The following is a 24,535-nucleotide window of genomic DNA, read 5'->3' as shown; positions in this document are numbered from 1 at the left end:
TATTTCACCGCCCAGATACTCTCCTCTTGACCGGGCGAGCGACCTCTGCGGCAGGAATCGCCGATGCTGAGCTCTCCCTTTCCTTACGTGTCAGCTGGGAGATGAAGAGGCGGCTGCCTCGGCCTCCCTCACGCGTGTGTCTTGAAAAATAAATGGGAGGACGGCGACGGGCTGCACCGCTTTGCGTGAAGAGGGCAGCCAGAGTTTAGGAGGCCGCGGCCTGAGGAAGGTTTCCTGCTGGGTGAAGGGATCGCCGCACTGCTTATCTCTCCTTGTTGCTCTTTTCTTTTTGGTTTTTTTTGTTTTTTTTTTTTTCCTCGAGCCTTTGGAGCAGAAAGCTGTGCAAAACCCTCCCATGGGTCGTCCTGCTCACAGTGGGCACCCAGAGCCGCTCACTCCTGCGGGAGCTGCCGCTGAGGCTGTACACAACTCATTGCATGCACAGAGGACAGCGCAGGAGCTGCTTTATCTCCCTCCTATTCCCTCAAATAGCTGCTTCTCCATCCCCTGCCCGTGCCGGTGCACACCAGGCCTGGATCCCCCAGCACCTCCCGGCGTTTCCATCGCTCCCCCTGCCCGAGGAGGCCGGGAGGAAGCGCGCTGATAATGCTCATTAAATTTATAGCCGCGTTACGCTGTAATGTTTAATCAAGGTTACGTGACTGTGTGCTGCCGCGCAGGGTACAAGTTCAATGCAAGGTGAATCTTGTCTGAGATAATCTGAAAGTTCATTCGGAGGTGAAGGCAGCGGCAGCTTCTCATAGACCGGCTGGGGTTAGCGAGAGGTCACTGTTTTTTTTTTTTTTTTTCATCCCCTTTTTTAATGTGTAAACAAAAGAAAAATGCAACTTTGCAGAGGACTTGGCATCAGCTGAGCAACAGGAAAAATAAGCGTGGCGTGCTGGCCCCACGGCAGAGTTTGGTACCCAGCAAGTGCCGGGCTGTGGGGTGGGGGGAGGAGATGCCTTTAGGGACGGCAGGAACAGTTTAACTCCAGTATCGTGGCTTTTTTGGACAGTGGAAAAAAGGGACCCGAATTGCTGAGCTCAGAAAGACTCCACTGATTTCCCTGCTCCCCACTGCTGGTGGGACCCCCCCCCATGGGGAAAACACCACACGATGCCCCTCACCGGGATATCTGGGCATCATGTCCGGGCTGCTGGTGGCACCAGGTGGGGTTGTTTTTATCACAAAACGTGGCTCCGTTGTCTTCTGGGCAGACCCTGAGCTCTCTGCAGGTACCCAGATTTGCTGCTGCAGTGTCAGCAGACGGGGGAGCGTTAACCTCTCCTGGCCCAAAAGCTTTTTGGCTGCGATCTGTCAATTAGTTGGGAGCATTTTTCCCTAGAAAGGCAACATTTAAAGTGATTTTTCTCCCCTCTGACACTGTAGGGTTGATGGTAGAGGTGGTTTGTGCACAGCCTTATTTGGAGGATCGCTGCTCTTCTCCCCTCTCAACACACTTTTCCATGTTTAGAGAGTTTTGTGCATTTTTGTGCTCCTGTTAACTCTTCTCCTGCCTTCCTAAAGCGTCCTGAGCTGCCGCTGAGATAGGATTTTCCATGTTCTTTCTTAACACTGAAACATCCATGTTATTTCTTAACATTCCATGGATTTTCCATGTTATTTCTTAACATTTCCCACTGATGTGGAAGTGCAGGTCAGGCAGGACGAGTCAGATAAATGCTGTATGCACCCGGGGTATAGCAGCAGCCAAGGCATTTCTGTATACACGGGGTACCTGAACGCACGGTGCCATCATCTCCCGACCACGGAAGCATTAGCAAATCCAGCTTCTCCTCCCCATAATAGCTTCAAAAATGCTTCTAAGAACAATCACCTACAAGCTGAGCTCTTTCCAAGCATTGCATCCCAAATTTGGCCCCCGTAACCTCAGATGTTGACCCCGAGTGTTTAGCCAGGCTCCATCCTTGCCAGGCAGAGCCATGGGTGCACCTCCTGGCTGTGCCCCCCGAAGATCTGAGCCAGAGAGGCTACTGGGGGGATGCTTCTAAGGGAGACATCTTTGCTTCAAGAATAAATCCCCCTTTGTGATGGTTAAATGGAAACGCAAAGTGTTATTCAATAGCGGTCCCTGGAGAACAGTCTTCCGAGGCTCTTTCATTTCTTTTGGCCGCTGCCCAGTATTGTCTCTTTGTCTTACGCGGATTGTAGGATCTGGAGGGTAGAAATAGGGTCGTCTTCTCCCGGAGGAAAGCACCATGCAAACTTGTGAACCTGCGTGGAGAATTTGATGAGTCTGAATAATTATTTTTCTAAGTGCAAATTGGCTACTAAACCCAGCAAAGCAGTTTCCTTTTGTTCTTTCGGCCATTCACAAAACCCCCCATCTGGGTGGTTATCGTTAGAACCAACTGATTTTATTCAGAAACATTGAAATCCCAGTGGTTTTCTACCAAATAATTTTCATGCCTTGGTTTGTTGTGGGTTTGGTTGTTGGTTTTTTTGGTTTTTTTTCAAGCATCGTTGCACAGTGCTTTGCGATGGTCAGAGAAACTTGGGATTTCCCTAGAATTCAGTTGAGCCTTCCCTGTGGGCAAGCCTCCAGCGAATGACTAAACCTGTGATCCTGCACCATCAAAGTCAAGAGGAGTGTGAACGAAGCTGGTAGGGACTTTCCAACCGTCTTTGAGACTGTCACCGTAACATGATGTGCTAATCCTCAGCCTCCCCACCCTTCGCTCTTGGGCTGCTTTGCATCACTTCTCTTGAAGCCCGACAACCTTTCGTGGCTCCTTCGTGTGGTTTCGTGTTGCAGGCTGGGAGGAGAAGGTGGATTCCTCAAAGCCAGATTTAACCCAAAGGGGAGTTTTTTTGCCGTAAGTGCGGAAGTGAGCTACAATCAAAAATTACAACATTTTGGGGGGTAAAATTGTGTTTGTTAAGATTTTTAACGAGACCCTTGGAATAAATATCTTCTGAAACAGTAGAAAAGTCAGCCTGTGTAATTACAGCATTACTTCAAAGCAGGTGGAAAGCCAGAGGTTTTCCTCCTGATAAACGATGAACATTTGCAGATGGAAAACCAGAAGTACCTTTCTGTGCACACAACTCAGGCAAAAATCTTTCTGGAGACGTTCCCCTGGAAATCTGGTGTAAGAAATACAAAAACCTATAAACAGGCAATAATATGAATCTGACAATAATCCAGACTGGACAGATTAGGGCTTTGTTGGTCTCAAACCTTTCTCTGTTACATATTGTCTCATCTGCCATAAATCCTTCCAGATTCTTCTCGTGGTTTTTTCCAGGAACTTTTTTACTTTTGCAGACATAAGTAAACAGAGGAAAAAAAAAAAAAAAAGTAAAGAAAAAGGAAAGGAAAGATAAAATTGCTGCCTTAACTTGCAAAATCAGTCCAGTTAAAATGTGAAATGAGGAACTTTGTATCAGTTCTCCTCCCTCCAGCATGAGCGTTTCAGAGGAAGGACAGCCCCAGGTGGGCCATCTGCCCAGGAGACCTGGAGGGGTCACTTGAACACGGAGTTGTTGTGCCTTACAGAGAGGTCCAGGCAGGTGGAGGGCACTCTGTGCCCTACAGTACCTCCTAGAAGCCCATCTCTCTCTTGCAGACAGGTCTGGTAAGCACCTAAGATAAGATTAACCTTCCCTGCACTCCATGTGTCTCGATCCCTTGGTTTGTACAACGTCAGGTTACGGTGGGTGCTCTCCACCCCCTTGTGCAAAGCACGATCGATACGTAGAGCAAATATTTTCCAGTCAAACTGGTGACAAATCTGCTTCTGCTTTTACTTCGGCCACGATTTTACCCTCCGCATCTTTCACAAGTAAACGAACAAACATCGTGTTCCAATTCCTGGTGCCTTTTCTTCTTAGCAGTGCTATTGTCCAAACCCGTGTCTCCCCATGGGTTAGAGTATTTCTTTCTCTTTCAGTATGACTTTCCCATGAGATATAATTGAAACCTCACCAAGATAAATTATTTTGAATGTACTTGTCTGTGGCTGCTGATGTTGGAAACTCTTTGGGCTTTTGTGCTCCATAACACTCACCCGCTGCCAGGCGTGGGGGCTGCTCAACTGGGGGTGGGTCGTGAGCGAGTTTAGACGTGGGTAAACTGGGAGTTGGCACTGGTTTGGATTTGGTAGTTTCTGGTGGAGGTACCCAGCAGGACCAGGTTTTACTTGGGAGTTTTCTGGTCTCACTGGAAGCGTCTTGTCCCTTCGTACAGGTGGTTTGGGTGGGACGATGGTAGGACCCGAGTGCTGCCCTTCTCTGAGCCTCCTTTATCAAAGGAGCTGGGGTGTTAAATCGGTGAAATGAGCTTTTTAAAGAAAAGATGCCAGTAGGTTTGTAGGCTAACAGTGTGATCTCTTGCAAACTGAAGCACAGCTGGTTTGTGGAAGGTGTCGGGTTCATTCTGTGTGCTGCCCCCAACAAAGACTGGGGAAGTGGAGCATCAGGCTGAGAGTTTAGAAGGATAAGGAGGGATTAGAGAGCTTTTTTAAGCTGGGTTCAGCTTGGTTCTGAAAATATTCCCTCCCTCTGCCCCCAGAAAGCAAGAGCAGTTGCTCATGAATGTGACCCTCAGCAGGTTTCAGGGCAGGAGTGCTGCTTCCACCTGGGAAATCACCAAACCCAACTTAATTTGCACTCGTCTACGCCCTGGCGTCCAGGGGACAGAAAGCTCATCACGAAAGCCTGTCTGTAACCATGTGGCATCGCTGTCCCCTCCATCCTGATCTGATCCTCCCCCCAAAAACCAACCACAAAGAAGATCTCATGCACCCGCTGTGGGCACTACCTAGACCCAGGCCAGGCTCCTCAAGTCACAAGAAGTTCACTCTAATTCCCTTAGCTTGGTTGGATGTGAGAAATCCAGGATAACTGTGTTTAAATTTTTTGAAACGGGTTGCAATATTTGCCAGCTAATGGTCTCGAGTTGTCTTTCCCTTTTCATCCTTCAGGGTGTGCGTGTGCATGCTGATGGTGGGTTTTTTGTTTGGGGGGTTTTAAGAGCATTTGGTGCTTTGCAGGAGATGTGTCAGACAGTAACGTTGCAGCTCCAATGTGTTGTCCCTGAGCACAACTCCTTAGTAGAGAAGAGTCTGTCTCCCGCTGTACCTGTGCTTGGAGGAAAAAGGACTAAAAAAGTAATTAATAATGCAGGGACACAAGAATTCCCTAATTTCATAGAATCATAGAATCGTTCAGATTGGAAAAGACCCTTGGGATCATCGAGTTGGGCTTTTATGGAAGGATATTTGGGCTTTTATGGAAAGGGAGGTTTAGTTCTTTAATGGGATGTTTCCCACCAGCCCTTGCACCATCTCTGCTGATCCTGTGATGCTGTTGGCAGAGGAAAGTCCTTTTTAAGCCACCTTGATGCTCTCTCTTCTCACTAGGAGTAAATACTGTGGTGGATAAGAGGGGAAGGGCTCTTTGTTTCTTGGATAGAATCACAGAACCATAGGACTGCCCCAGCTAGAAGGACCTTGAAAGATCATGTGGTCCAACCTTTCATGGGAAAGGAAGCCTGATGAGATGATCCAACACCCTGTCCCATCGCCTCTTGAAAACTTCCAGCAATGGGGACTCTACCACATCCTCGGGGAAGTTTTTCCAGTGAATGATTGTTCTCACTGTAAGAAATTTCTTTCTTACGTTGAGACGAAGCCTTTCCTGGTGCAACTTGGAGACACCTTGTCTTCTCCATGTGGCTCCTTGTGAAGAGAGAGCCTTCATACCTCCTTGTAGCCACCCTTTAAGTACTGGAATAGCGTGATGGGAGTCCCCGCCGAGCCTTTACTTGTCTAGGAACAAACCTAGACCTTGAAATAAAGTTAGTCTTCAGGCTGGGGTTGTTTCTCCTTTTATCATCCAGCTACTGTGTAGCCGTGAGGCATTTGAGCCAGGCTGCATCTGGTGAGGGCTCTTTATAAATACTGATGTTCATGGGTGATTTCAGCTCTGCAAAGTCAGGATATTAAAAAGCAAAAGGGCTGGGACACGAAGGAAGACACGAACATGAGCGCAGAGGTGGGGCCAGCTCTTTTGCCTCGAACGGGACCGAGGCGCATGTCTCTTATGCAACCAAATCCCTTTGGCAGGGCCTGAAAAAAAGCAAAAAGTTTGCTTGCCGGGGAGCGGAAAGATGTGGTTTCCATTTCTGGCTGGACTGCAGGCGGCTCTTGTGTCTTGGAGCAGCTTCAGTTTTGGACAGTTGCTGTTCACTTTTGATTTGGACAAGTTTTGCTTCCCGCTCCAGTGGATGTAACATCGTGCCCCGTGTCGTGGCCGTTGTGTCCCAGGAAGGCCTTCCCTCTGCTGACAGGGGATGGTCACACTCCTCTTCCAGTGGACTTGTCCGTGGGCCCAGAGCATTTGGTGCGTCTCAAGTGGCAGTTTGCTGCAGGTCAAAGCGTTTGGGTGCAAATCCCTGTTTCTGGATACTCAGAATGATGCTACATCAGTTCAGAAGAGGGAAAAGATAAAAATAGAAGTGGCGGGTGTTGCATGAATTTGGGGAGCTCAGGGATTTTCATCTGTCCTGCAATAACCCTTGACCTTCGTCTCTTAGGCTTGAGGAGGGGAGGAGAGGGCCTTAAGGCTGGGATGATCCCTTATCTTAGAGTTATCCCTGCAACATCATCCTGCCTGCTCCGAGACAGGACACGTCTCTTTTGAGTGGGTTTATTTTCAGCTTTAAAAACACATGGGTCTCCCTTTCCTGTCACCTTCTTTATCTCTAGCCACCATGCATCACCTCCCAAGTTTGTGCAGAGCCCGCTGTGATGCTGGTGCAAGCATGCAAATGCTGGTGCTTTCCCCGATCTTCATCCACGGGCGCCGGCAGAGCTCGCAAACTGTGTTTTGAATCAGTTTGGCTTCACATTGCATTATTTCTGGCTTGGCTGAAAAGAATTTTATCCAGATCCAGCACTGTCATCTCGTGTCAGACAGAACAGGCTGTCCCGCTTTGCTTTGCATCTGGAGGGAGAGGCTTGCAAAGTCATCGCGATGTCCCCGTTTCCTTTGCAATTAAGTTGCAACCATCCTTTCCCTATACTTGATGCAAGGGCTGTAAAAACATGCCTTTGCTTTGAAAAAAAAAAAAAAACAACTCACAAAAAAAAAATTGCTTTGAAGAGTTTGAGATGGTGATATTACAAAAGGGGAGTGACAGAGAAGTGTTTTTTGAGGTGGAGCTGAGGGAAATGGGGAGAAAGAGCCTCTTGGCCCCTGCCAAAAGGAGCCTGGGGCAGGTTGGGAACTGGTTCCCAGTTTAATTCTTTCCAGGGTTGCCCTCTCTTGAATCACCATTTCAATAAGAGCTCATACATGTGTATAAAAACGGTTTTTATTTTCTGTCAGTATCTTTCTTTTGGAGGCGCACTCAAACCATTTTCCATGTCTTCATTTTTATAAATATATACATGAACCTCTCCCCGCTCTTGCAGCACAGACGCTCCTCGTGCCCCAGGAAGCTGCAGGTTCTCAGCCCTGCTCTGCGCGCGCAGCACGTCTGCAGCTTGCTGAGCTCATTCCGCTTTCATATACTCGCGGTAAAAGCTCCTCTTTTTTTTTTTTCTTTTTTTTTTCCCCCCCTCCTCCTCTTTTCCTTTCCCCCTGGTGTATGTCCTGTCGAGTCTGATTTATAGCCTTGAAAAGGAGACTCTAGTTTGAAGAATTAATAGTATTTGCATATTTTATTTGGAATCTCCCCCGGCAGGCCCGCCGCAGCCCAGCACCGCCGCGCAGGCGGGTTTTTCCTTTTTTTTTTTTCGGTCGTTCAGATTTAGCAGCAGAGGTGAAAAGTTTAAACAGTAAAACCAATAAAACCACATTTATGTGACAGATAAATCGTTTTGAGACAGCTTGCCCTGAGCCGTCAGGCTTCCTCCTGCAAGACCTCTCTCCTACGGAGCACGACCCGCGGCAGAGCCCTGCAAGCACCAGCGATGCCCTTCACCACGTGGCAGCCGGGGGCCAAAGGTGCTGGCCCCGGCTCTCCTTGGACCTTCCTCGCCAGCAAGATGGATGTGGGCAAACAGTTGTAAAATACACAGGCTATCTGTCACTGTCAGGAGCCGGCCGGGGGGAGGGTGGCTCTTCCAGTGCTCGGGGAAGGTCCAGTGTGAGGTGGGAGCACATTTAGGATGGGGCTTATTTAGAATCACAGAATTATTTTGGCTGAAAAAGACCTTTAAGATCCTGGAGTTCAACCATTAACCCAATGCTGCCAAGGCCACCACTAAACCATGTGGCCAGGCAGCACATCTACACGTCTTTTAAATACCCCCAGGGGTGGTGACTCCACCACTTCCCTGGGCAGCCTGGTCCAGTGACTGACAACCCTTTTGGGGAAGAAATTGTTCATAATATCCAACTTAAACCTCTTCTGGTGTAATGTGAGGCCATTCCCTCGGGGCCTGGCGCTGGCTCCTTGGCTCCAGAGACTCATCCCCCCTTTTCCCCCCTCCTGGCAGGGAGTTGCAGAGGGCCAGGAGGTCTCCCCTCAGCCTCCTCTGCTCCAGACTGAACCCCCCCAGTTCCCCCAGCCGCTCCCCAGCAGACCTGTGCTCCAGACCCTGCCCCAGCTCCGTTGCCCTTCTCTGGCCACACTCCAGCACCTCAAGGTCTTTCTTGTCGTGAGGGGCCCAAAACTGTATCCAGCATTTGAGGTGTAGCCTCATCAGTGCTGAATACAGGGGTAAGATCCCTTCCCTAGTCCTGCTGGCCACACTACTTCTGACACAAGCCAGGCTGCTGTTGGCCTTCTTGGCCCCCTGGGCACACCACCAGCACATATTCAGCCAACTTTGACCAACACCCCCCAGTCATTGGGGTTTCTCTCAAATGTACCTGTTGCACTCTTGTGATGCGCACAGCTGGAGCTACCCAAACAGTGTGATGGATGACAGTAAAATCATAGAATCACAGCATAGTTAGGCTTGGAAGGGACCTTAAAGCCCATCCAGTCCCACCCCCCTGCTGTGGGGGCACCTTCCACCAGCCCAGGTTGCCCAAAGCCCCGTCCAACCTGGCCTTGAACCCTTCCAGGGAGGGGGCAGCCACAGCTTCTCTGGGCAGCCTGTGCCAGGGCCTCACCCCCCTCACAGGGAACAATTTCTGCCTCAGATCTGATCTAAATCTCCCCTCTGTCAGTTTAACCCCGTTCCCCCTCGTCCTATCCCTCCCCCTGATGACGAGTCCCTCCCCCCGTTCCCGCAGCCCCTTTCAGCCCTGGGGGGCCGCTCTAAGGTCTCCCCGGAGCCTTCTCTTCTCCAGCTGAACCCCCCAACTCTCCCAGCCTGTCCTCACAGGGGGGCTCCAGCCCCCCGAGCATCTCCGTGGCCTCCTCTGGCCCCACTCCAGCAGGTCCATGTTAAAACAGGTCCATAAAATAACTTACCAACTATCCCTTGAGGCCGATGCCAGCGCAGTGGAAGGTGTAGCGGTGCATCTTCAACGCCAGCACAGCCCAGCCCAGTGGCCCGGCAGCCTCGTGCTGGGGACCTGCATCTCTTCAGCCCGGCTGATTTGAACCGAGGTGGAGCAGAGCTGAAGCGAAGCTGTGGGGTGGGGATGGCCAGCGAGCCAAGGGCTGTGTGCCATCCCAACCCGTCGTCACCTGGCCCTGGTGGGAATGGCGAGTGTTAGCTCAAGCTCCTGGGCTGGAGAACAAGGGTTGAGCTGCCTGACATGGTTGTTTGTCCAACTTATGCTTAAAAAGCTCCCCATGCTGGATTGGCTGCACTCTTGGAGACATGCACGGGAGGTTTATCCAAACCCTTTCCTTACCCATCCTCTGAGCTCCTGCATTGTTCTCTGAGCCTCTGCTGTCCTCCCTGCTGCATTTTTTTAATACCTCCTGATGCTTTTTACTTCATCTTCTCCTAACTCACTTCTAATCATCGCTTTTTTTTAATTTTGGTTCTTCTTTTGTTCCTCTCTCCTGAGGCTTTATTTCCACCCCCCATGAACGGCTTACCTGGCCCCTCGACGGTCTGGCCGTGCACTTTCTAAGACAGTAACTCATGCTGCTTTGTTTGTGGTTTGCCAGAGACACGTTCAGCCCCCCAGGGCCACCAGCAAGAGGACTTCGGTGCATTGGGGGGGATCCAATTTAGCCTGTACAACCATGCAACTTCCCCCCAGCAGCTGGCAAAGCCGATAGAAGAGTTTTGGCCCCGCTGTGCCCTATGAAAAGAGCCTGTGAAATCATATTTAAGGTTCTCTCTTGAAGGTGCCCATTGGGAAAAAAAACTCCTGCCAATGGTGGTCAGCTCGGGTTTGTAGTTAACACAATGGACCCGCCGTACAAAGCCGCGCGGGACCGCGGGCTGGAAAAGCCCTCTTAGGTCCCGGCTAATCCGTCCCCCCCGCCAGCCTGAGGGATTGTTCCCAACAGCTTGTTTTCTTTGCCCTGACCTACATAGTCAAAAAGAATCTTGTTGCACATTTTTGTTTTGTACCGTGAGGTCTCGGCGGAGCTAAATCCCCTTCTTGGCGGGGCGGGATGTGTTGTTAAACAGTGCTGGTGCCTCCAGGAAAACCATGGAGACGCGGGGACAATGAGCCCTCTATGGTCCTCGCTTGGGCATGGGATGGTCCTTCTTCTCCAGGCTTCAGTGGTGGGCGCCGAGACACGCAGAGGTGGGCGATGGAGACGTCCACGCGCTTGGCAGCCTGTCCTGCAGCGGAGTGGTCACAGCGGCTCTCCATGGCAGGAGGTTGGGGTGGGGGGGAAATGCAGCTGCTCTTAATTAACCTGGTTTAAGTGATGGAGATGAAGGTTGCATCTCATCCATCCTCAGCTGTGCTCTCGTGGGTGGGTGAGGGACGTCCTCTCAGGGGTGAGGAGGGGTGGGAGAAAGACGTGGGAGCTGCTGTTCGCGTTGTAAGGAGAATAAGGATGTGAAAGGTGAGGTGGAAGAGGGCATTTAGGAAACCTGGGCTGTCGTTTGCTCATCCCTCACCTGAATCAGCAGGGAGGGATGGAGTGCCGTGGGGTTCCGTTGTGGAGCCGAAGGGCTTCAGCTACAAGTTTTGGGGGTCTGGAGCAGGGCCCGTCAGAGACGGATGAATTAACCCCCTTTTTCCTTCCCCCGCTGCTGAGGTCAGTGGTGGTTTCTGTAACAAACAGACCTGGGAGTCTCAATCTCCTCCTGCAGCTTCACTCACCTGAGATAAACCCCTGAGCGCCTGATGGGTCCCACAGCCGCTCCCCGGGGAGCTCCCGGCACTTACAGAGCACTTGGAAGATGTTGAGATGGAGCAAGCGTGATGAGAAATCCTTGTGGTGTGCTTCAGAGGATGCCGGGGGGTTATTTGGGGACAGAAGAAATTTGGGGTGATTTTGACCCCAAAAGTGCCCTCCCGCCGTGGCTGAGGGCATCAGGGCACCTCTGGGGGTGTCTCAGTCCTCACATCCCCTGTACCTCTAGCTCACCCCAAAGGTAGAGATAACGTAGCAGGAGTGCACCGTGGCTAAATTAATATAGATACACATAAATTAACATTCAATATTAATAAATTAATAATTAAATAAGAATGAGTTAACGATTGCGCATTAGCAGAACGATATTAAATAAATGAATGAAGACTGCAAACCATTTTTTGTGGTTAACGCCACCTGCCCAGGATCTTTGCCAGCTTTCCTATAAACCACCTGCTCTCTCACCAGCTTTTAAAAATCTTATTTCTGTTTGTTTTTTCTTTGCTGCAGCTCTTAGATCTGTTCATCCAGTGGGACTGGTCGACGTATTTGGCTGACTACGGGCAACCCACGTGCAAGTATCTTCGTGTGAACCCGACGACAGCCCTCATCCTGCTGGAAAAGTGAGTGCGGGTCCCAACACCCGGGATAATTCTCCCCCCATCATCTCATTTTGGGCAAACGTGTGTGTCAGCAGCTGATCCATCACGCGTGGGGCTGGATGGAGCAGGCTGGGAAGCAGGAGGCTGCTTGTGATCCAGTGGGCAAAGATTTCACCCCTGGGTGGACAGTGACAGCTCAAACCGAAAAATCCTCTTTTATCCCACTAACCTGAGTCCCAGAGTTGGTATCAGACAGCACTGACTTGGCTGAGCCTGTCTTTTTGCTTCGCTCTTAAGCAGAGTTTTCCTTGTCTTGCAACGGGATTCCATTGTAAAGGTGTATCTCAAGCCCCCAAAATCATTTAAAATTTGCTAACCTGTGGGCATGTGTAACTGCCCCAAGCCTGTCAGTGTTTTAAGAGGCTTTTAGACAATGTCCTTAATACCATGTTTTAACTCTTGGTGAGGCCTGAAGTGGTCAGGCAGTTGGACTAGATGATTATTTTAGGACCCTTTCCGCTGAAAATACTCCTCTCCTCCTTCTCCTTCTCCTTCTCCTTCTCCTTCTCCTTCTCCTTCTCCTTCTCCTTCTCCTTCTCCTTCTCCTTCTCCTTCTCCTTCTCCTTCTCCTTCTCCTTCTCCTTCTCCTTCTCCTTCTCCTTCTCCTTCTCCTTCTCCTTCTCCTTCTCCTTCTCCTTCTCCTTCTCCTTCTCCTTCTCCTTCTTCTCCTTCTCCTTCTCCTTCTCCTTCTCCTTCTTCTCCTTCTCCTTCTCCTTCTCCTTCTCCTCCTCTTCCCCCCTTCTCCTCTTCTTTCTCCCCTCTGTTGGATCCATGGAGAGGACCAAGTGCTGGGAGCCCAGCTACAGGCCAGGGACGGTGTTTTAGGTGGCTCTGTGCTCCAGGGCTTGCCCTTAGCAAGGACGTGCTCTTTGGGAAGGATGAACCTGAGCCTCTGTGAAGGCTGTAGCTCATGTGCTTTGCACAGCTTCAGCCCTGGAGCTGTGCTGGGACGTGCCGGGTGAGCGCTGCGTGGTTTCTGCAGGGTTCTGGGATCCCTCCCAAAGCACAGTGAGAAGGCTTGTGCCAGTCCTACAAGCCAGCAGCAAGGAGGGAAAGCCCAGGAGTTTAGTGCAGACCCAAAGAGTTGAATTTGCTTCGCTTGTAAGCCCTCTAGCACGTGGGAGAGAAGTGCCACCAGTCACCCATCCTGCCCCTGGATGACCCTTCCTCTGGTAAACCTCCAGGCTCTCCCTGGGAGGATCAGCCCTAGTCCTGCTCCTACCATCAGACCTCACAGCTGGTCTTCCAGCTGATCTGACAGAGAAGTAACCTGCCAAAAATGATAATTAATAATTTCCCAAGAAGCTCTTGCCATGGCCACTCTTTTGCTATGTCTTGTGTGGAGGAGTGGGCAGGATAAGTGAGTTGCAGTTAGATTTGGTTTCTGTGAAATTAGACCCTGAGGAGGAGTTTGAGTTGGTTTTTTGGAGTACCTCTCTTTCTTCGTTGCTTGCAGAGAAGGAGGTGACTAGTTTAGAGTCGGGCCTACACTTTTAGAAGAGCAACCTTGGTGTGCTTCTGAGCTTTGAGTTGCATCTCTATTATCTGTGGTGCACGTAGCAGCCCTGTTTTCCTCTCCTGCAGAGGAGAACAGCTAATTTCACAGCAACTCCTGACATCTGAGGGTTAGCAATATGGTACACAGGGACTCAATGTAGGTAGTTGCTGTGTGTAAAGCACTTTTATACCTTATAGCACCGGTTTTATATATGTATTTATATGCGTTGTGTAATATGCCGTGTTATTCGCAACGTATTCACAACCTGACATCCATGATGCTAAAGCGTGTGGTATATTCAGAGCTATGAGTAAAATAAAGAGTTACCAAAAATCTGAGAGCTTGGACGTGAAACAGCTGGAAAAGCCAGGGAATTGGGAGCAGGCAGTCAGCTGGGATCCGTGGCACTTGCTGGGAAGAAGTGGGACAGCAGGAGGGTAGCTCCATGCTCCTGGCCATTTTCCCCAGGTAGTATCGAGTGTGCAGTGTCCGTGCTCAGTGCTGGTATTACTTGGATAGGTTGGATCGGTGGCCAACGTCAGCGGGATGAGCTGCAACAAGGGTGAGTGTCAGGTCCTGCCCTTGGGCCACCACAACCCCCTGCGTGGCTACGGGCTCGGGGAGGGGTGGCTGGAGCTGTCTGGGAGAGAAGGGTCTGGGGGTTCTCACTGACCAGCAGCTGAGCAGGAGCCAGCAGGTGCCCGGGTGGGCAAGAAAGCCAACGGCCTCCTGGCTGGTGTCAGCACTAGTGTGGCCAGCAGGGACAGGGAGGTGACAGTCCCTGTGCTCGGCACTGGGGAGGCCACACCTGGAGGTTGTGTCCAGGTTTGGGCACCTCGATCCCAGAGAGATCTGGAGGGGCTGGAGCGAGGGCAGAGGAGGGCAACGAGGCTGGGGAAGGGCTGGAGAATCAATCCTGTGAGGAGGCAGGGCAGGAGCTGGGAGTGTTCAGTGTGAGGAGGAGGAGGCTGAGGGGAGCCCTCATCCCTCTCTGCAGCTCCTGACAGGACATTGCAGAGAGGCTGGGGCTGGGCTCTGCTCCCAGGGGATCAGGGACAGGACAAGAGGGAACGGCTGGAAACTGCCCCAGGGGAGGCTCAGGCTGGGCAGGAGGAGAAAATGTTTCCCAGCAAGAGTGGTCCGAGAGTGGAAGAGGCTGCCCAGGGAGGGGGGAGTCCCCATCCCTGGGGGGGTTTCAGGGCCGTTGGGATGAGCTGTGGGGGATGTGGGGTAGGGGAGAACTTTGCAGAGTCGGGCTGAGGGTTGGACTCGGTGATCCCGAGGGGCTTTTCCAACCCGAATGGTTCTGGGATTCTGTAAAAACCCACAAACCCCACCTCGGCTTGCCAGCCTTCTCCCTGCAAGGGATCTCATCTGAAGGGCAATCTTCACATACCCAGCTTGCTTTCCTGAGGCAGCTCCCGTGGAGTCCCAGGGTTGGCACTTGCAGCTCCCACATCCTCACGGCGTGGCATCGCCTGCGTGCTCCGGCGGGCTCTGCCCTCTCCCCGCTCGGGCTTCAGGCCCTTTGGGGGGGTCTCTGTGCATCATCCACCAGCTCCAGCTCCCCCTGAGACTCTGCACCGACCTGGCTGCAGCTTCAGGCACACCCCAAGCCCACCTCCCCAACCCTCTCTGTAGGCAGCCGAGCTTTGCCGACAAGGCGACGTGAAATTCTGATCCGCTGGTTCGTTTGGTAACCTGTTTTCATCATTATCTCTTTTCCTAATCACACATCTCTCATAGGATATCACGAGTGTAAGTATGCTGCTTGCTTGGGCTTTTACCCTCACCTTGCAGTGACTTTATTGTTTGATTTAAATGGAGCACTAAATGATCTAAATGCAAGCTGTCTTTGAAACGGTTCCCTCCGGTAACTTTATCGTCTCAAATGCACTAATTAGAGCTAAAAGAGGAGCTTTTACTCTGTTGCTTTTTTTTTCTTATAGATTAATTTAAACAAAGCTTGGCTCTATTGAAGGTGGTGTTTGTTGACAGGGGTGGGGACAGCGCTGAGCTCTCTTTTTCCCTTCTTCTTACTTTCAATTCTTGCGCTAACGCCCAGGAACCACGTTACAAAACTGTGCTGGGTTGGCCCAGGGCTCTGCAGGCATACACTTAAAGAAATAAAATTTTCAATCCTCCAAAGAGCTGCTTAGCTGCTTGAAAGCATTGCCTCCCTCTTTCAAAGCTGATATTGTTGGTGTCTGGATGCACTGCTTGATCAGGGACTGGGTGCTTCCTATAGCTAAATGCTGGGGAAAAAAAAAAAACAAACAAAAAAAAAAACCAGCAGGCTGGCATTTCTGAATGATTTTGCCACCGAGCACATCACGTTGGCTCGGTGTTTGTCTGCAGGGCTGTGACGGCAGGACCGGGGCTGGTGTGGTCTCCTCCCAGCCTCAGCAAGCTCAGCCTCTCCCAAGGATGCAGCTGCTCCCGAGGCTGCCCGCTCCCTGGCACAGCACAACCCAAATTCGGCAGGATTTTGTGTCCTTTAGGCAACTTAATGAATTAATAATACTTAACAGCTTAGTGCCTCTACCTTCACGTGATACCTGGGGATACCAGCAGCTCCCATCCCTCCCAGACACTTGTCCCCAGCTCAACAGATCCACCTACGTGGGTTTGTTGTGGGATCAGTGCTCTGACCGCTTTTTCATCCTGATCCAGTAGTTTTATCCAGGTAACTCCTTTCTAATTGTTCCAACACAAGCAAAAGTTTTCTTGCATGCAACATGCAGAAGCATTTCATGGACCTGAACAGGTCCCACAAGACTGAGATGGCTCCGAGGATGCCCAGGATGAGAAGGGCAAAGGATGCTCTGCTGTAAATTCCCCACGTGTTCCCCGGGGGTAGGTGCAGCAGGCAGTGATGGAGAGTGATGGGTACAGCACTGGGCGGAGGTTTCTGAAGGTACAGGTTTATTTTCAGCACCTCTGATGTCCCCACGTAGCCTAGGAAATAGAAAACAGAGCTCTCAGCCCTCCTGGTGAAATGCTTTGAGATCCTCTGGGTCCTGCAGGAGGCTGGTTATTTCCGAAACTCACGATACCGCGACGCCTCTAACCCTCGTGACTCAAACCCGCTCCCCGGCGGTACCATCGCTCCCTGCTTCTCGTGGCGGAGCAGCTGGCGACCTGCTTTGGTTAAAAAAAAAAAAAAAACAAACCAGAGAAAGGAAAAAAATAATACTTATTTTGCTGAATAAAAGCCCTCCAAGCTATCTTGTTACTGTTGGGAAAGCAGCTCGATTGTAATCCTGTGTCTTTGGGCACTTATAACTTTAGCAAATTAGCCTTTGGGATAAAGTTGTTATCCTTGTTTCCAGTTCCAAGCTGGATGTTTTTGGGAACATTTCAGATTCCCTTTGGCTCTTTTTAGGAAGACTGAAGCATGAAAAATCTTAGATTTTTTTTTTTTTTTTAATCAGTTAAATAAGTTTCAAGAGGTTTGATTTGTGCTCGGTTCACTCAAAACCCCCCTGGTTTGATTAAGTTCCAGGTTCCCAGGGTCTCAGCGCTCTGTCCCAGCCACTTTAATGCTTCATTTAGGTCCCCGAAGCTGAAAACACAGGCTTATGTGACTCATCCAAAGCCATCAGCCTCTGCCAGATCTGATTTACCGAGAAAATCATTTACAAATTGTGGTATTCCAAAAGCGGTGCCGGCTGAGGCCCAGCGGGTTGGATGTTGAGGCTGATACCTCCAGGATCTGTTGGAGGCTTGACCCTTCTGAGGTGTTTTCCTTTCCCAGCACATGCCCTGCCTGCGTAAAGCTCACGCTTGGACCATGCAACGAGACCTGCCCCTTGCAAAAAAAAAAAAAAAAAAAAAATCATATGTGAATGCATGACCCCCCAGCTTTGCATGGGGAGGGAGATGGAGCTGCACCAGCTTCGCCTTCAGGTCCCATCCCACCACCTGCTCTTCTTCTCTCTGGCTTTTTTGGAAACCTTGTGGAGACCAAAGTTCTATTTCATGTATCAAATGTAATTTTTTAAAGTTACAATTCTCAAGATTTTTAAATGTAATTTTTAAAAACTACAATTCTCGAGGTTTTTAGATGTAATTTTTAAAAGATTACAATTCTCAAGGTTTTAAAATGTAATTTAAAAGAATTACAATTCTCAAGATTTTGAAATGTAATTTTTAAAGATTACGATTCTCAAGATTTTTAAATGTGATTTTTAAAAACTACAGTTCTCAAGGGTTTTAAATGTGATTTTTAAAGATTACGATTCTCAAGACTTTTAAATGTGATTTTTAAAGATTACAATTCTCAAGACTTAAATGTAATTTTAAAAAACTACAGTTCTCCACGTTTTTAAATGTGATTTTTAAAGATTACAGTTCTCAAGACTTTTAAATGTAATTTAAAAAAACTACAATTCTCCAGGTTTTTAAATGTAATTTTTAAAGATCACCATTCTCAAGGTTTTTAAATGTAATTTTTAAAGATCACCATTCTCAAGACTTTTAAATGTAATTTTTAAAAAAATGACAATTCTCAAGGTTTTTAAATTGAGGGAACCAGTGCTGGATTCCTTCCTTTAATATAAATGATATAATAGAATATTTGAAATTCACAACTCTAAACCATCCTGGCTGCCACGAAAGCTGCATCTCTTGGCCGCATGCAATGCACCGTTTCCAATAAGAAGCCTTAATGCTGTGGATTGGATTTTAATTTTTTAATTTCCTCCTAACGCTACAGCGTGGTCATTTTCCACTTCAGAAGGCGACATGGGAACGTAGCAAAAGCTGTTTGGAAGGGGAGAACAAGAGGCTTTAAGGTTTTGTGCATTTTGGCATTGGAGCCAGGCCCTACGGTGGCATTGATTGGGGTCTGCGGGGTTTAAAGCAAAAATGCAAACTGTATAATGCTTGCTCTGCCCATCTGGACACAAACACGTGATAAAAATGGGGGTGGAACCTTTAGATTGAGTCGCCTCCTCTGTCAGAGCCTGAACACGGGCACTTCACACGCGGTTCCTTCTTGGGGCTTGGGTGCAGCGTTGAGCGGCGATGCCTGTGCCATAACCTCTTTCTGCTCTGCGCAGGATGAGAGACACGAGCAGAAAAAACAACGTTTTTGCCCAGTTTCGGAAAAACGAGAGGGACAAGCAGAAGCTGATAGACACCGTGGCCAAGCAGCTCCGCAGCCTGATCAACAGCCATCACTCCTGAGGGACTGGGGGACCTCCTGCACCGCAGCCTTCCACATGCCCGGACTTGGGATTCTTGTTCAAAGAGAATATATGTATTTTTTTATTCACCTGTATAGTATTCACGAAACCTACCCCCGATGACAAAATGGTCCTTGTTAAACAATCCCGGGGAAGATAGGCAGCACTTCTTGTGAAGGTGGTGTCAGGAGTCGCCTGTTATAAACTCCTATTTTCAGGAGTTTATAAAGTGACGGTAAATCCTGAAGCCTGAGAGAGAAGGTTCACACCCAGACTATTTTCTTTTTTTTTTGTTGTTTTTTTTGTTTTTTTTAATAAGCCAAATTGAGAGAATCGCTCTGACGTCCTTTTGTTAACTTATTCAGTTGCAGAACAAATGAAAACAAAACATACAGGGAGGAGTCGTGGTTTCAGGTTCTTCTCATGGGCTCCGGTAAAAGGAGCACACATTTAGAAATGTGTCAACCAACACGTGTCTTACCAACTTGGATACTGGATTTAGGTAGGAAAAGAGGCAAGCTGATTTCCCAATTTTTCTCCTCTTTTTCCTGGAAGGGCTCCGCCTTCGCTGGAGCTGCAGCCCTTTCCTGCGCGTCTGTCGTCGGCAGAGCCACCCCCCGAGCTCCACCTCTAGGACCGGCCGGTGTCTTTCGGACATGTAGAAGGGCTTTGAGAGCTGCCTCGTTCATTAGATTTGGAAAGGGAGAGCCAGGAGGTGCCCTGGCAGGGTGTTCTGCCCTACCAGTCTGGTGCTGGGATGCTCCTGCTCCCACCCAGCACGGTTGGGTAGCGGGAGAGGAAGGATGCTCAGCAGGGATGGTGCAGTCTGGGCTCTCACGTTGTCCAGGGCACCCTTCAGGGTTGGTTTTTTTTTTTTCTCTCCTCGCATCTCTTTTCCATGCTGTGTCCCGTTTTCCCTCTCCTCCTGATACGGTGCAATGGGGTGAAGCCCCTCCACTTCCTGCGAGCGCCCTGGCTCGAGGAGCGGCTCCGCCAACGCGCCGCTGGCCGGGACGATGAGGAGGAACCTCCTGCAGGTGCCCGAAGCGGAGCAGCGGGAGAGGCCCCGCGGAGCAGCATCTCCCCCCCGGCTCAGAAGTGCCTACGGACAAAATTCCCCTCTCTGCTCCGGAGGTGCCCAAACATCCTCCGCTCCGGTCAAGACAGAGGATGGTAACGCTCCCAGCAGGACTTGCATCCAGGGTTCAGGTGACAGAGAGAAGGGACTTTCACCCTTATCTCCTCGTTATCATTTTGACTCTGATTACTGCAGGTGAAAGCTTACCCAGCCAGTTCCCTCACCACCCAAACCCTGATGTTTAAAGGGAATTAAAATCTTCCCCGTGGATGTAACAGCCCTGGCAGTGCTGCTGGAGCACGGGCACGAGCCCTGCCCGTTTCCCACCCTCGTGTGAAGGCGGCGGGTGCTCAGCCCTCAAACCACTTCTGGAAGAGGAGGAGGGGTCCCCTCCTTCCCCGCCCTCGGCGCAGGCTCCCGAAGCTACGGAGCGGGCAGGACGTGTTTGATCGTTGCCATGTGGTATTTGCAGAAGGGCAGCAGCACTTCCGTGGTGCTTTCGGTCCCTTTGCTCTCCGACCACGTGCACTTTTTGCTCAGTGTTTCTTGCCTGGGGAGCTCTTCTGACACTCAAGCTCTGGATACACCAAGGGGATGGTGCTTTATCTTCCCTCCTTGTTCCTCAGCAATACTTTTTTTTTTTTTTTTTTTTTTAATTCTCAATAAGGGTACGTGTTACTTAACCCTGAAAGTAATTAGGCATGTTGTCAGCAATGTCACTCTGGGACTGTTGTCCTGTCCCAGCAGTCTCCAGCCACGAGGACCAGTGGATTATTTCCATTAAGAGGGAAGAACCAAACCTGGTCTTACGGTTCATTGCTTTTGGCAGGGGATCAGAGGTTAATTTCTTCTTAACTCCTCTTTGAAGTACTTGTAAGAAGGATGGAGATAAAAAAGAAGCGGCTGAATGAAAGTTGGTGTTAGTGTGGCCAGAAACGGATCATCTATATACGACCAAGCAAAGGCTGTCAGAGCGACCGGTGAAAATGAACTCAGTCCTTGCCCCACTGGCAACCTCTTTTCTGCTCTCCAAAATGCTGGACCTGAGCATGAACCAGCCTGGCCCCTGTGAGCCCCAGGGGATCCCCAGCTCGATCTTGGCATCCCAAATCCTGCACAACCAAGAAGGAAAGATTGCCCGGCTTGTCGGACTTCGATAGGAAACTCCTCCTTGCCAGATTGCTGGGGAAGGGAGCAGAGCGGTCCGTATGGCCCTGGCAGCGTTGGGAGAGCCCTCAGCCCTCCAGCCAAGACGTGTCCCACGAGCCACAGGACCACAAGGAAAATTAATTTCTCCTCCCCATCCCTCAGCAGTGCTGACATGGGGACGAGAGTGCAAAGGAGGGGGCAAAAGCTGATGGGATCGGCTGGTTCAAGCGTCAGACCTGAGCTCCTACCCAGAGGTTGGAGATCAAAACGGAAAACCCAGCTATGGTGACAGTAACAGGGGAAGCTTCAGTCCACAGGGCACTTCAGATAAGGGCCGTTAAATAGTACCAAGCACTTTAAAATCCTTCAGAATCAAGCTGCTACGGATGCTGGCAGTGGCATCACTGAGCATCAGCAAGCATGACAAATAAGGCACTCTGGCATTTCCAGGTTTTATTAGTGGGAGGATAGACTGTCAAACACAATTTCTAATTGCTTTTGTCAGCGTCTGGCATTGCTGCCAGGTGAGACCGTGCTTTGCTTTTGCAGATTTTCCTCCCCTCCATGGTAGGTACAGGATGAAGGAAGGAGCAGGCACCGCCGGGCAGCACCGCCGGGCAGCATCGCCTCCGGTCCCCGAGACATGGGGAAGGGGCTGAAAACATCATCCAGATCCCAACGCCACCTTGAAACTTCACTTTTTTTCCCCAAGGAGTGACCCCTATATTGCATTGCACAAGGTAGACCCACAAAAAAAAAAAAACAAAAAAAAAACCAACAAAGCAGCTGGATTTCAGGGCAAGACCTCGCTTCGGACGCTCCAGGCAGCTCCCAGCCTTCCCCGTCGCACAACTGGGCTCTCTGTCCCGTCTCCACGAGCTTTAGTTAAAAGAGGAGCAGCACGGCATGGCCGTGCCTGCCTGGGCTGGATTTCCTGCTCCTCTGAGCTCTGCTCGGAGAGGCTGGGATTGGGATCCTGCAAACCAGCTTCTGGCGCTCAGGACTTGCTGCTGGGAAAGTCAAAATCGGCCAAGGGAGAGAGATTCAGCGAGTTTCTGATTTCGGGAGGTCAAGCACCTAACCGCAAGTCACAGACCGGGATGAAAAATGGCATTTTGGTGCTCTGGTCCTAATTAACTTTTTGTTCTGAGAGATGCAGTTCTATCCCTTCAAAATAAAATTAATCTTTTAAACAGATTGCTTAAAAAGCCCTGGAAGACATTTAAAATCCCCTCTAAATCTCTTACTAACGATTGGTATCCTCCGATACGGATGGTATTGCTTATGAGGGAAAGGATGTTGCTATAAATTTATAATGGGGGGGGCGGGGGGGAAATTAGCTGCTGTAATCAAAGATTTGCAACCCCCAAAACAAATAATGCTGCTATTAACACCTCCATGTACATACATTGAACCATCCTTAGGGTTTTGGGGTTTTTTTTAAAGAAAAGACTGGCTTATCCCCTACCTTTTCCCTGACCCAGCAAACATATTTCAGCATCAGTGGGGGGGGAAAAAAAAAAAAAAAAGACACACAAAAAAAACCCCAAAACCCAGACGTTTGGCTTCCTGAGAAGCATCTGCACATCTTATCTTTATAATCTTCCGGGGTTGTGCAGAATAATTTTAAATAAGGTCTCTAAAGTGCTAACTTGCAGCCCAAACCACACCTATACATGAGGGGGATGGCCTCTGTTCAGCATCAGCGTGTGTGCATGTGTGTGAGAGAGGAGAGGAGATGTTTTTTTGGCATTTTCTTTTTTTTTTATTATTATTCCTAGGGCTGAAGTTCAAGTCAGATGCTCTCAGCAATTTTGCACTTTGTTCTACATCCAACCACAACTCCAGGCTCTGATGCAGGGGTAGGTGGGGGGGACAGGGGAGGGGAGGGAGGAGAAGCTGAGAATCTGGCTGATGCTTTGTTCGAGGGGCTGTTTGGGGGTTTTTTTTTTTTGCTTTCTTAAATATTGGCTGCTTTTGTGCTGCTACGAAAACGGATGTTTGGGCAGAAGGCGTGGGCGCTTGCAGGCTGGCCCCAAACTTTGCAAGATTCTGGGGGACAGCGTGGAAAACGGAGATGGAGCCGCGTGGCACTGCGGTGGCATCGGCTGCTGTCGGCACCTCCTGGGCTGATGCTGGTTTTAGGGGAAAATCTTTTCCCCCCTCCCCCGAGGTAGCAATGCTGGGAAGTGGGAGATGAGGGAGGTTTGTGGTCCCTGTGCCTCCAGCATCCCTTCAAACCAGCCTTCAAACCCCGGGCAGAGAAATCTTGGCCCTTGGTTGTTTCCTACCTCTCCGCCGCACCTCGGTTTGGTTTTTTCTCTTTAATTCTGGGGTGGGTTTGGGGCTTTTTTTCAATCATCAAGTGGTTTGGAGCATCGAACCACCCTCCCACGCCCTGGCTGGATGCGTGGCCCACCCCTGGATGCCGTGGGGCTGTTGGGGTCTCTGTGCCCCATTTCTTTTGGTGCCCAGAGACCCCGTGTGCCCCCCCCCTGCCCCAGCAGCACGACTCGTGTGTTTATCACGAGGGAGGGAGCACAACTCCTGAATAAATCCCAACTAAATCGCATGGCAAATGATTTCAAGATGGGCCCTTCTCTGCTGTCAACTGGGAACGTTGTGCGTTTGAGGGAAGCGACCCAAATACACCGTGCTCTGGGCGGGATTCACCCCAAAAACAGCAGATGGAGGGGGGGGCTCAGGCTGTGACCTGGGGACCGGTTGATTTGCTTCATCCCTGAAGCTGCTGCTCTGGTCTCGAGCCCCTCCCTTGCCCCCAGGGCCGGGCTGGGGGCAGCTTTGGCCAGAGCCAGCATCCATCCCACCTGCAGCTCCTCCAGCTCGGGGGGCAGCACCCCAGAACCTCCACTGGCAACAGGGTCGGGCCGGATTCTGGAATCCAGCCTGGCCCGAGTTGCTTTCTGCCTTGCCTCATCCCTCTGGATTTATTTTGACATGAAAACACACCCACACCCTCATCCCCATCCCTCCCTATCCACTGGCTGCTTGTGTTGCCTTTTCTCATTTTTTTTCCGGGGGGAGGGAAGGACGTGATTTTGTAAACTAATGTGGTGAAAACAGCTTTTTTTGCACAAGTCGTTGCACAATAAGGGGAAAAATTAGCAAATTAGGTTTAACTTTAAAGGGAAACTTTTTTGTTTGGGTTTTTTTTTTTTTTCCTTAAAACTCACTAGCAGAGCTACTGATTAAAAGAGAAAAAAAAAAAGAGATGGACTGATTAAAAAATGGACTGCATGGTTTACAGGTTAAATTGCGTTAGAAATTAGCATGTTGATTTGGACTGTACATTTATCCTATTGTAACTTCTATTAAACAATACAGCATATAACTGTTTAAATAAGTGCCTGTGCTCGCCGTGGCTGTGTGCATCGCTGCGAAGGCGCCGCCTTTGCCTTCCACCTCGCCGGAGAAAAACCCTAAATCCCATAAAAGACAAAATTCACCATCTCTTTTATACAACCAGCAAAAATTTGCTGCTGAAACACTCAGTTTTATAGATGGTCTTGTGGGGGAAACAACCCCTTAACGAGCGCTGGCTCCCGCACCCCGTGTTGCATCGCCGTGCTGCGAGCTAAAGCCAAGTTTTGCCTAATTCGGTGGCTATTTTAATTGGTTTCTACCATAAACAAGCGTGATTAAACCCAAGCCTGGAGCTGAAGAAGTAGCCGCCTTGCTCTCATCGATTTCATCTAGGTTTGCATCTGGGGAAGGTAATTCTGAGCAGGAATTAAG

General features: G+C 49.9%; 1 protein-coding gene across 7 annotated transcripts in view; it reads left to right on the top strand.

Moving 5' to 3' along the window:
• Nucleotides 1-24,144, top strand: part of EXOC6B (exocyst complex component 6B) — a 329,120-nt gene extending 304,976 nt beyond the window's left edge. For 5 of the 7 annotated variants that reach the window (XM_074904236.1, XM_074904233.1, XM_074904232.1 and 2 more), the window contains 2 exons: nucleotides 11,714-11,826; nucleotides 18,427-24,144. In XM_074904236.1, the coding sequence (XP_074760337.1) occupies nucleotides 11,714-11,826; nucleotides 18,427-18,553 (240 nt within the window). In that variant the 3' untranslated portion in view covers nucleotides 18,554-24,144. Of the gene's footprint in view, nucleotides 1-11,713; nucleotides 11,827-14,497; nucleotides 14,510-18,426 lie in introns of all 7 variants that reach the window. The other 2 variants (XM_074904237.1, XM_074904234.1) reach the window with 1 other exon arrangement.
• Nucleotides 24,145-24,535: the final 391 nt, after the last annotated feature.

Source organism: Athene noctua, chromosome 4 (genome assembly GCF_965140245.1).
Source record: "Athene noctua chromosome 4, bAthNoc1.hap1.1, whole genome shotgun sequence".
NCBI classification, from domain to species: domain Eukaryota; kingdom Metazoa; phylum Chordata; class Aves; order Strigiformes; family Strigidae; genus Athene; species Athene noctua.
The sequence above is the reverse complement of the archived record's forward strand: the minus strand, read 5'-3'. Positions and strand labels throughout refer to the sequence as shown.